This window comes from Ovis canadensis, chromosome 2 (genome assembly GCF_042477335.2).
Source record: "Ovis canadensis isolate MfBH-ARS-UI-01 breed Bighorn chromosome 2, ARS-UI_OviCan_v2, whole genome shotgun sequence".
Classification (NCBI taxonomy): Eukaryota; Metazoa; Chordata; class Mammalia; order Artiodactyla; family Bovidae; genus Ovis; species Ovis canadensis.
In genome coordinates this window covers 3,092,031-3,104,818 of record NC_091246.1, presented here as the reverse complement: position 1 = coordinate 3,104,818, position 12,788 = coordinate 3,092,031, and the positions used below count along the sequence as shown (strand labels likewise).

The window sequence follows — 12,788 nt, the reverse complement described above, 5'->3', positions numbered from 1 at the left end:
CCCTCACTTTTTGACCTTGTTTTTCCTTTTTCGTGAACAGGACTCCCGAGGTAGAGGCTGAAGCTTGGATTCACGCAAGCCTACCCACAGTGCCCCAACCACTGCAAATACTCAGTAACTGTCCCTTCAACAAACAAATGAGCAAACTGCAGATGACGACACACGCTGGGGCGCCTGGCACTGGGTGGCTGGGGTCACTGGGGTCGCTGGGGTCACTGGGGTCACAGGCGATTAGAACAGAGCTGCAGGCAATGAACCGACTCTCCCGGCCAAGCGCTCGGTGCTCCGCAGCGTCAGACGCCGCACTCAGACGCCTCAGATCTGAGCTGCGCCTCCAGACAGGCGCTGTCTCCTTCCAAGATGCTTAGGCGGGGGCACAATGAGGCGGGGGCACAATGAGGCGGGGGCACAACGAGGCGGCAGCACGTGGGTTTGGCACAAGCACGGGATGGTTCGATCACATCCAAGAGAGGCTGGCTCGACCCATGCTGCTCGACAGGGGACCACCGCAAAGGCTTCGAGTGAGGGATCGTCTCAAGACAGGGCTGCAGTATTATTTCCCGCTGACTTTGTGATTCTTGTCCAAGAAACGAGAATACTGGGAAACAGCAAGACAGTCCCGGGGAATGAAAGCCTAAATACTTACAGGCTTTCCCAACCTCGATGACACTGATCTGGCCCCGGGCAAAATTGCTCTGTTACTGAATGGAGTATTGTCGAGGGCTGTGTATACTGCTCAGAGAACTCCTTATAGAAACCCACCAGAGGCAATACTTCCCTCAGGCCTCAGTGCCAGCAAAGGCTGTCCCTTTATCTTAACGTCTTCATCTTTGCAGACACTGGAGACCATGTAGCTGAATTTCCCTTTTCACTGTCGCTGCCAGGAACTACCGAGCGGGTGTTAGGCCCCGTTTCCAGCACTGCGACCCGGTCACAGCAGGCGTCTCTCCTGCCTCAGCTGCTTCCATTTCACTTGTCCCCTCATTTCTCTGTGACCCTAGTGCATTTAATTTCATGACTGTCCATAAACCTCTGAAATGTTTCTGAAACAAATGACAGGTTTGAACGCTTCAAATAACCCAGATACAAGTTGGGTGGTCTTGAAAACAGATTACTGTGGTCCACTGAAAAGCTGAAATTATCAGTCTTCCTTTCTGCCTAAAGCACAGTATTCTTAACATAAATATTGATGGTCTGGCATAGCCTCAGCATAGTATCTCAGGCAAAGTCCTGAAACTAAAAAGAGTCCACAGTCCTGGATCCACGTCACATTATTTATCCTCTTCTATGTGACCATGATCAAGCCATTTAAATTCTTTTTTTTTTTAAAGCTATTTAAATTCTGAGGCCCCGGTTAATCTGTGTAATGGGAATAACCTGTTCTATGCCCAATCGCAGGGCTGTGAGCACCAAGGGAAAGACAAGCAGTCCTTTTATTAACTGCAAAGTACACCAAAGAAATCCACACCTAAGAAATCATATTTGCTTCATTTCTGCCACTCTGATACCAATTTTCGCTACCAAATAGGATGCTGAAGATGGAGCTGAATGTGAACCGAGAAGAAGACCAACGTCTGGCGCGCTTTCGTTCTTCACTGGCGTGCGACCACGCGGCTGAGCACGCAGCTGCTTTACTGCTGTGTTAGCTGCTGCCGCTCAGCAAAGTGAGTCGGCTCTGAAACCGAAGCGGCAGTCGCGCAGCCGTGTCCGACTCTTTGCGACCCCATGAGCTGTAGTCCATGGGATTCTCCAGCCCAGAACGCTGGAGTGGGTAGCGGTCTCTTCTCCCAGGGAGCTTCCCAGCCTAGGGACAGAACCAGGGCTCTCGCACTGCAGGGGCGTTCTTTACCAGCTGAGCCCCCAGGGAGGCCCCTCTGCACACATATATCCCCTCCCTCTGGAGCCCCCGCCCCCCACGCAGCCCTCTGGGTCACCAGAGAGCACTGAGCTGAGCTCCCTGCGCTCTAAGAGCAGGCCCCCCCGGCTGTCTACTTTGCAATGTTATCTTATGTTCTTCAGCTCCGCCTGCGGGAGGCAGGGGAGTTCAAGTACCTGCTGATTATTCAAGAGTCCTGGTTGGGAAAGCTCTGCGTATGCACCCGGACCGCCCAGAAGCCACGCCTGGGCGGCCCCACAGCAGAGGCACGGGCTCCTCCTCGTTTCCCCTCTGCCCCGGCTCCTCGGAGCCGCTCTCTCAGGCCACGCGCCTGTTCTCATCTTCCTGTCTCGGGGCTCTCTGCAGCCAATCCATTCTCCAGACGTCCACCAGGCAAGGCTCTCTAAACTGCACACCTGATCCTAACAACCCTCTCCTTAAGTCCCCCTCAACGGGGGCCACACTCCCTGGCGGTCACGTCCACTCCCCCAGCTGTGACATGGTCCTCGACAACTCAACCTCTCTCCAGGTTAAAGCACCGTCCACTACCGCTCCAAACTCTTCTTCCACCAAACACTACACGCTCGCACACCTGTACCTTCGTCTCCTGTACAAAACCCTCCTCTCCCTCGCCTACATCATAACCTTCAACTCACACTTCAGAACTAGTTCAAAGGTCACTTTCCCTGGAACCTCCTCTGATCCTGCTCCGTGCTCCCGCGGGCACTCTGCTTCTGTCTCCTTTCGGGAGCTGTCCCCAGGCCAAGCAGAGGGCCTGCACAAAGCGTTCAGTGTGGCTGAATGCATGAACGGACTCCTTTCCTTTGCCAAGCCAGACAGAGAGGCCACCAAAAGGCCTGGGTTTCTGTTTGCAATAGCAGCTGCTGCATGGGAGGCTCTAGTTAATAAAGAGCTTAGTTAACAGAACCAGCTGATAAGACACACGAGGCTGGTGGGCCACCCTCTACCTCTGCGTGCATCTTTGCACCATAAGGTAAAGTCACCCCAGCACATTTTCCCAGACCCTGAACAAGCCAGTGCCCCCAGGGTCGGGTACAGAACACACTGATGAGACGGACACAGCGAATTCTTGGGATGAAGCCAGGAGTTAAGTGGAGACGCTGCTGTGATGCAATACACGCAGCACCAAGAAAAACACACGGCCGGACTGTCTTGTAAGAAACAAGCACGACCTAATGTAGCAGAGCAGCCGTGATGAGACGCAAGGATGCTGAGTCACAGGCACGCACGTCTGAGGCGAGCACAGAGGCACTGGCGCCCAGGGCCCTGAAAGAGAGCCGCGCTCTCTGTTGGGAAGCGCTGATCCCTTCCCAGCTCGGGGTTCTGAGGGAGCCACCAGTGACGGAGCACAGGCTCACACCTGCACGCTCGCACTTCTGACGAAGAGCGAGCCTGTGACCCGAGCTGAGCCTCTCGGCAGCTCAGCCCTCGGGCCTCCTGACCAGGGCCGAGTACGCGAGTCCTCCTTCCTCTCTCGCAATAAACTGAGCAGTGGCCATCCCAGCAAGCCTGGCAGTGGTGGGTCCAACCACCAGGAGCTGGGGTTGAGTGGACGCCAGGAACAGAAGCTAGCTCAGACACAGTCTCGGTCCTGGCAGAGTTCCTGCCAGCCCTGTGCTTCCAGCTGTTTAGTTATCCAAAGTAATACACTCCTTTTTCTGCATGAGTTCCTTAAGGAATGGAGTTTCTGGCCCTGCAAAAACAGAAAACCTCCCACCCAGAGTAGACTTTGATCCAATCCCTCCCTCTCCCCGTCACATGCCCCTTCCACTTCCTGCCAAGCACTCCTTGCCTCCTCACGAAGATGTATGCATATTATTTAGAAATCTTCTTATCAACTGCAGTCCAAAATTCCTTTAGGAAGCATCAGGGTATTCATGAATAAGTGAATTGTGAAACCAACAATGTCTAACAATACAAGGATAGGTAAATAAATTACAGTGTACCCCCCTTGATATAAAGTTACACAGCCAATTCAATGTTTACCAAGAGTAAGTTATAAGGTAAAGAGACAATTACATGTTTTATAGGTTTGTGTGTGCACGCACATGCTCATGCCTACGTAGCCCCAAAATCCAATTTCTACTGAATAAACATTTTTATAATGATAGTGGGGAACAGAGGGGAGAAACTAAACTAAGGGGGAAAGAAAATTATCCAACAGTGAAGGATCTTGAAGGAATTGATTATGAAAACTGACCTCTATAGAAGGACCCTTTCTGGCCAGTTTCTCCTTTACTCATCTATAAAGCCACATGACTCAAATCTCACACTGCTCACTCAACGCGAGTGTCATCTCCTCCAAAAGCACAGGTCCCCAACCCCTTCAATCTAATGTCAGATGACCTGAGGTGGACCTGATGTTACAATAATAAAAATAAAGTACACAATAAATGTAGTGAGCTTGAATCATCCCCAAACTATCCTCCCTACCCCTGGTCCAGGGACGAACTGTCTTTCAGGAAAATTGGTCCCTGGTGCCAAAACGTTTGGGGACTGCTGTCCTAGGAAGTTTTCCTGACTACTCTCTGCCACAGGGATCTTCTGCACTGAATACATAAGCTGCATGAATTAGCTCTGGGTTTCCACTGCTTTGCATTTTGCCATGTATGACATTTTCATCTCCCTTAAGAAAAAATTAAAACATTCAGAGGTCGTGCCACATACTTCCATCAGCATCTAGCCCAGATACATTTGCTGTTCAATAACACTGCATAAATACGAGAAAAAGGTTTTTTAATAACATGCAATAAACTGGTAGACTCCAGTACTGCTGGTGGCAGCATAAATTAATCCGGCCCTTTGAACAAATAACTTGGCAGCGTGATTAACTAGTGTAAAATATTTGTATCATCTGGCCCAGTGATCTCACTCCTCAGATCCTTGGCATTTTAAGAAAACAATGCCTTACTGCCCAAAGACGTGCACTGCGGTATTACTGAAACAGGCAAACTGTCCAAGAGAGCAGGAAATTATCAGGTAAATCATGTGAAATCTACTCCATGAAGCATATGCACCCTTTAGCAGGACTGCTCTGAAGCCTAAACAACACGGTGAGCTGGCCATGGGAGAGAGGCACGGGGGAGGCGCTCGCGGTAAAGCAGGCGACCAAAGGGCACGCATCTGATTCAGCCGGGCCCCCATGCAGCAGGGCTGAAGTGTGATACTGTAGGAGGGCTGTGGAACTTTAGGCGACATTTTTTATTTTCCTAAGTTTCCATTCCCTGGTGGCTCAGACGGTAAAGCGTCTGCCTGCAATGCGGGAGACCTGGGTTCAATCCCTGAGTCAGGAAGATCCCCTGGAGAAGGAAATGGCAACCCACTTCAGCACTCTTGCCTGGAAAATCCCATGGACAGAGAAGCCTGGCGGGCTACAGTCCGTGGGGTCGCAAAGAGTTGGACACGACTGAGTGACTTCACTTTTCCTTTCAAGTTTCCATTGTTGCTCTCTTGCTGTCTACTGAAATTTCTGTTAAAATAAACAAACACTGGTATTTCACTCCCCTTGTTGGTGTCAGCATTACGACTTCAAACTATGGATCCTGGCGTCCCATCCCTGCTAAGGGCAGCCACCAGAGGACCCTGGAACCTGTGGGCTCTCCCTGGAGCCCTCCCATGACTCGACCTGCCCCAGGCCCCCGTGCAGGGAACTCACTGAACCTGAGTGTCAGTGATCACTCAGCCTCAGACCCCATCCTACCCGACCGCACCAAGGCTTTGTAAGTGGATGTGACTCTCGGGATGCTGAATGTGGAATCTGACGTGTGCGCGCTCAGTCGTGTGCGACTCTGCGGCCCCATGGACTGTCGGCTACTAGGCATCTCTGTCCGTGGAATTTTCCCAGCAAGAATACTGGAGTGGGTTGCCATGCCCTGCTCCAAGGATGCTGAATACTAAAGTTTAGATGCAACAGAAATCACAATAGAAAGCACATGTGTTTGTTTGCCTCTACAGGCTGTCAGTTACGACGGCCAAAGGCAAGGTCCAGCCCAGGTTTCCATCAACAGTAAATGGACAAGTAACCATAAACTCACACACTAGGGCAGCACACAGCAGGGGGAATGAACGAAGCACGGCTATGTAACACCAGGTGAGTAAATCTCTCAAAAAAATAAATACAATAGAAACTGTAAGAGATGATTTTTGTCTACCAAGTTCAGAGAGAACGTTTTTAAATACTAACACTCAATGCTAAATAGAGCAGTCTTTTAAAAAGATCACCCTCCTCTAGGGAGCATGGTATAATCTTTCTGGAGAACAATTTGAATGTATCTATAAAATAGCATTAAGAATATGCATAGTCTTTGACCGAGTAATTATACCTCTATCAGGAAAAATCAGTTGATAAGTATTTATGTACAATGATGTTTCTTACAGGACTTGTTATAAAATGAAAAAAGTATGATGAACTATACATCCTACAATAAGGACTAGTTAAATAAGCTGTAGCACATTCAAGCGATGAACTACTGTGTTCACATATTAAAAAAAAATGTTTCTCAAGAAAATTCATAATGGCCACACACCGAATAAAAGAATAAAAACCAGAATAGAGTACAAAAATGCATTTTCAGGGACTTTCCGGGTGATCCTGCGGTTAGGGCTCTGCGCTTCCAATGTAGGGGCATGAGCTTAATCCCTGGCCAGAGAACTAACTTTTTTTGCCGCATGGCCAAGAAGTTTTAAAAATGCATTTTCAGCTCGATACTAATAAATGTGCACGTGCGTGTCCGTGTCTGTGAGAGAGAGAGAGAATAAAAGGACTAGAACACCAAACAGTTAAGACTGGTCATTTCTAGGTGATGAGAAGATGAGTGAAATAGTTTCTGTTTGGGGGTTTTTCTAACTTTTCAGCGATGAATATCTATCTCCCTAAAACCAGACCCAGCCACACAGCCCCCAGGCTTGCTGCCCCCCATTCCAGAGGCCCAGTGGCAGCACTCACATGGAGGGTATGGTCTCCCTTGCTCCTCTCTTGGTGGGCTGCCTCCAGCGCCCTCTCCAGCCTCTCCCGTTCCTGGTCTCCCTTGCTCCTCTCTTGGTGGGCTGCCTCCAGTGCCTTCTCCAGCCTCTCCCGTTCCTGCTGCAGGTTGCTCAGCTCCTGGGTGACCTTCTTAATGCTCCTTCGCAATCTATGGTTCTCTGTGCTCTTGCTGAGGTTTTCTGAGCGCAGCTCAGCCAAAAGGGCTGCCTTTTCTAACAGAGCGGCCTCGTAATCTTCAGACCCCTAGAAGAAGAGGAGGAGAGGGAAGCTGGGTTGACTGTCACAGCTCAGTGAACAAACCAAGAAACAGGTGCTCCTCGGTCACCCTCGGGGCCGGGGGGTGGGGTGGGGGGCGTGGAAACTAACATAACACTCAGGACCCAAAGAAAAATTATATGGATGTTTTTCAATAACACAGGGTATCCTTTATGCTATGATGTTGATATTGAGGGGGGGAAAGACTACAGTTATTGGGTAAAAGAACTTTTCTCTTTTTTAAGATGATAAGGAAAAGCACAAATGTTAGTAACTCTCTTTAGTGGGGTGTGAACACATGATTTTTTTCCTTTACCTCTCTGTATTTTCAAATATAGGGATACTGAGCACGTTATTTCTATAATAGCTTTAAAAATTGTTATTTTTAAAAATAGAAAATAAAAAATTTTATTTCAAAGGCAGAGATGCAGTCAAGCACGAGCGATGTTCATCTCTGTTAGGACGGCTCCAATTCACAGTCACCTAGAGAAGGAATGGTCAGTCGCGTAACCGACAGCCACCACAAGAGGCTTTAACTTCAGCAGAGTCAGATGTCTATACACATCAAGAACAGGTTTATTTCATTAATACAGTTCAGCAGAGAAAATACATATGTGACTATCAAGCATATGAAAAAATGTCGTAACTCATCAATAGTCAAAAAGGGCAAATTAAAAACGAGCTTTCACACAACAAGGGAGATTGTTTTAATAAGAATACCCAGTGCTGGCGAGCTCACTGTGAAATGATACAATCAACATTCACCTCTCCAGAGCTGGCCAAGCGTCCAGAAGCTAGAAGCCAAGAAACACACTGACAGGGCTCCTGTGGACAGATCACAGATCAAGCATGCGCACACTGTGCAAAGAGGTTCACAACCAGCCCCGCAATTCCGCTCCTAGGGCTCAATCTCAGGAGAAGAATTCAAACACACGGGGGGGACACTTTACATACCGTCATTCATCACAGAATAAAAAATAAGAAACAACCTAAGCGTGCAAAGTACGAAAATGAATAAAGTATGACAAAGCCACACAATAAAACCTTAAAACCACTGTTTACAAAGAGCTGATAATTTGTGAAGCAACAGTTAGAACTGGACATGGAACCAGTAGACAGACTGGTTCCAAACTGGGAAAGGAATACATCAAGGCTGGATATTGTCACCCTGCTTATTTAAATTATATGCAGAGTACATCATGTGAAATGCCAGGCTGGATGAAGCACAAGCTGGATTGGCAGGAGAAATATCAATAACCTCAGATATGCAGTGTAGAAAGCAATGGCACCCCACTCCAGCACTCTTGCCTGGAAAATCCCATGGACGGAGGAGCCTGGTGGGCTGCAGTCCATGGGGTCGCTGAGAGTTGGACACGACTGAGTGACTTCACTTTGACTTTTCACTTTCATGCCCTGGAGAAGGAAATGGCAACCCATTCCAGTGTTCTTGCCTGGAGAATCCCAGGGATGGGGGAGCCTGGTGGGCTGCCGTCTATGGGGTCGCATAGAGTCGGACACGACTGAAGCGACTTCGCAGCAGCAGCAGATACGCAGATGACACCACCCTTATGGCAGAAAGTGAAGAGGAACTACTGAGTCTCCTGATGAAAGTGAAAAAGGAGAGTGAAAAAGCTGCCTTAAAACTCAACATTCCGAAAACAAAGATCATGGCGTTGGTCCCATCAATCCATGGAAACAGATGGAGAAACAGTGGAAACACTGACAGATTGTATTTTCTTGGGCTCCAAAATCACTACAAATGGTGACTGCAGCCATGAAACTAAAAGACGCTTGCTCCTTGAAAGAAAAGCTATGACCAACCTAGATAACATATTAAAAAACAGAGACGTTACTTTGTTGACAATGGTCTGTCTAGTCAAAGCTATGGTTTTTCCAGTAGTCATGTATGGATGTGAGAGTTGAACTATAAAGTAAGCTGAGTATCAAAAAACTGATGCTTTTGAACTGTGGTGTTGGAGAAGACTCTTGAGAGTCCCTTAGACAGCAAGGAGATCCAACCAGTCTGTCCTAAAGGAAATCAGTCCTGAATATTCACTGGAAGGACAGATGCTGAAGCTGAAATACCAATCCTTTGGCCACCTGATGCCAAGAACTGACTCATCTGAAAAGACCCTGATGCTGGGAAAGATTGAAGGCTGGAGGAAAAGGGGATGACAGAGGATGAGATGGTTGGATGGCATCACCAACACGATGGACATGAGTTTGAGTAGGCTCCAGCAGCTGGTGATGGACAGGGAGGCCTGGTGTGCTGCAGTCCATGGGGTCGCACAGAGTCAGACGTGACTGAAGCGACTTAGGAGCAGCAGCATACCAACCCTACAAAATACACATTATCATCCCTCTTTAAGTCACTAAGGCTCAGACTGTTAAATGACTGGCCTGTCCTAAGACCATAAGGGATTAAACCTGGGATTCACATGACTCCAGAGCCTGTGCTCTTTCCAGGGCATTTTACACCTCACCCATTCCAGGGAAGTTTCCAATTAACACCAACAAACTATAAAAAATGATAACAAGAAGACTGGATTCAATGGGAGAAGGCTAGAGACAAGAATACCAGTTCAGAGTTGTTAAATATAGAGCAGCAATGGTTGTTATTTAAATAATAGATATTAATAAAGTGACCAAAGTCCTGTGGGAAAACCATGTAAATAACAACACAAAGCCTCTTTAAAAAATCTAAGTTCAAAAAACTCAAATTCATATAACCGATTCACTTCATGAAAATACTTCCCATGCTAATTTCCTCTTAGATGGCCCTGTGGAAAGCTTCTCTGGAGAGGTTGTTTTTTGTCTTTTTTTTTTAGCCTTCTCCTGCAGGATAGCCTGACTTCTGGATTCCATTTCATCACTCAAGCGCCTAGTGAACAGGTGGCAACATCTGGCCCAGGGAGACATGGTCAGAAACTAAAGCCCAAATAATATCACACAAATTGTTCTCCACAGTGTAAAAACGATGAGTTCGCTAAGAAGAGCAGAAGGGCCAGAGTTCCAAGGCCAGTTCAGACTGTGTGACCCAGGAGAAGTTAATTTCTCTAAAGTTCGTTATCTTACTCGTGATACTGATCGCTGTTTCCCAGGATTGTTGTAAAGGTGAAAGATGGTAACATACAGTCTTGTTTCAGCTGGTGCAGGATAAATCAATCTAGGCCCCTCTGCCCTCACTTACTCTACTATCTTTCAATCAACAGATAATATGGAGAGTTTCCTCAAGCTAAAAACTACATGTACGTCAGTAACAGAATCTGAAAACATACCGAAATAAATACTACTATATTCTTATGCCAGAACTACATCACCCAACTTAAGGATGAGTTAACGTTTAGTGAGTTACTACCTATGCCCAGATACACAATCTATTTAAGCCTGATAAGGATTAGGGGACGTCAGTGTGACCATCTGGATTTTATGATGTGTAGGCAGGCTGGAGAGTTCAAATACCTTCCCCAAGACGAGGCAAGCTGGTGAGGCAGCGTCAGATGCAACTCCATGTCCCACCCCAGGTTCTTCCCAGTGAAAGTAATAAGACACATACAATGGACTATATGCAGCTGTTTAAAAAAACTGTATAAAAAGCGCGCGCGCGCACACACACACTCACTCACAAACAAGTGATATCAAACTGCTGAGTTCTGAGTGAGGTCAACAGACGGCACCAATACCCTGGTCATGACACTGTCCTACAGTCTCACAAGACGCTCGCTGCGGGGGAACTAGGTAAACAGCAGGGAGAAATTTACTGCAGGTGAATCTATAAGTATCTCAAAATATTGTTTTTTTAAAGATTGGCTAGATCTAAAAAAAAAAAATCAGGATTGGCTAGATGTACATGTACTGCTGTGGCGAGAATGTTCAGTGAAAACAAGAGGCCACAGAACAGAACGCAGAATGATGCTATTTAATTCTTCAAAGGTGATACATACATATATATATATGCGCTTTGAAAGAGTTAAGGTGTTGAGAGTATCTCCAGACGTGAGTTTAATGGTGGCTTTTCTCACCCTCTCTCCACCATTTTAAATATTTTATGAATTTCTTGCGATGTGCAATGTTACTTTTACAAAGCCATGCAGGGGGTGGAGGACGCATAACACTGGTTCCAATCTGAAAACACATCGTTCAAATGGCTTCAGCCAGGCCGCACTGCAGTCCTCAGAGTCACCCTATGATCAGAACTCACGTCTCTGCACTGTGGCCCGAATCCCAGAGTCTGAATACCACTAACCGCTGGTCCACTGTCAGGCTCGACGCCGACCTTGTGAGCTCTGGCTCTGACGCTACAGTTAGTTCAATCACGTAACATCCCAAAAAGGTCCCTAAATGTCAAAGACAATGCATTTTCAAGGGTCTGTGCAATATTCAAATTATATATACCTTGTAATTAACGAGCCAATAGAGGGGTCTGGTATGCATTCATTCACACACGTGATCCGAGTGGAAAGAGCACAGATTTGGAAGCCAGACTTGAGCTGAAGTCCCGGCAACCTGTCAAACAGGTGAGCACGCTACCTCCATGCTAAGGGTTGAACAAGCACTCTCTGAACAGCCAACAAGCCAGGCAGAACCTGAGGCGTTGCAACAGTGTCTGCTCTTCACACTTCTCAAGATGAGAAGCCTGGCTGACACCAAACTACAAGACCTCAACAATCACTCGGACAGGCTTTTGGGGCTGAGGGTTATGAAACTCATAAATACACATAATAAGTCAGGGTAACATTTAAATGGATAAGACTTTTCTTTCCTTCAAGGGCCAATAGCAAGTAAAATATCACAGCTCTTATAAGGATATCTGGTCTTTGCTTATCAATTGCCAACATATATTTTTTTCCCCGAAGGAATGGGTAATATGGATGGTTTTCCTGAGAATTCAGCTTTTAAGGCTTGTTAATTTCTAAGCAAGTAAAAAAAAAAAAAAGAAAGAAAAGAAAAGAAAAACTCAGTGCAAAGTATAATCTTGGCTCCATTTCATCAACCACCACCAAAATAGTTGGGAAGGCAAGGCTGAAAGTCCCAAAACAGAAATGTATCTCTCCTTGCAATACACCAGGATTGAAACCAAATTACTTCAGTTACTCTTACTGTGAACTGAGGCTCTGAAAAGATAAGGCATGGGATATGAATCTTAGGAACCAACCAGTCTTAAATTAGATTTAACTCCTAACTTCTACTTTATAACTAAAAACAATATGAGCGGGAGACGTGGGAGGGGAGAGTTTTAAGGTGGTATGGGCTTCATCAGATGATGGAGCTTTATCAATTAACCAGTTATTAGTAACAGGTAAACACTGTATAACATGGAAAGAAAATGCTAATTCCAAACACAGAAGCGTAATTAACAAGAGAGAGGGACGATCAGGGGATGACCGGCATGAGTCCTTGCAGTCCCATGTTGGAGGGAAAAAAGAGAACAGGCAGGTCAACTAACCAAGGCTTGGAACAGATACCTGGCCAGGAGCAGGAAGCCCGCAACAGCCAGGCTCAGAGGGGAGGTAGGGAGGGACAGGGAAAAGCACAGGCTGGGGCGTGAGACCGACTCTGGGGTCACATCCTAGCTCTTTCCACTACGGTGACCCTGAGCAAGCTACTTGATCCTCTGAACCTGGATGTCCTCAGCAGAGACAAGGACAGGGA

General features: G+C 47.0%; 1 protein-coding gene across 25 annotated transcripts in view; it reads right to left on the bottom strand.

Annotated features, from left to right (window-relative positions):
* The window catches only part of CDK5RAP2 (CDK5 regulatory subunit associated protein 2), a 184,064-nt gene that overhangs the window by 112,243 nt on the left and 59,033 nt on the right, over positions 1 to 12,788 (bottom strand). For 23 of the 25 annotated variants that reach the window (XM_069575238.1, XM_069575236.1, XM_069575242.1 and 20 more), the window contains exon 12: positions 6,843 to 7,124. The exons of the other annotated variants lie outside the window; for them this stretch is intronic. In XM_069575238.1, coding sequence (XP_069431339.1) covers positions 6,843 to 7,124 — 282 coding nt within the window. The remainder of the gene's footprint in view (positions 1 to 6,842; positions 7,125 to 12,788) is intronic. 25 annotated transcript variants of the gene reach the window in all.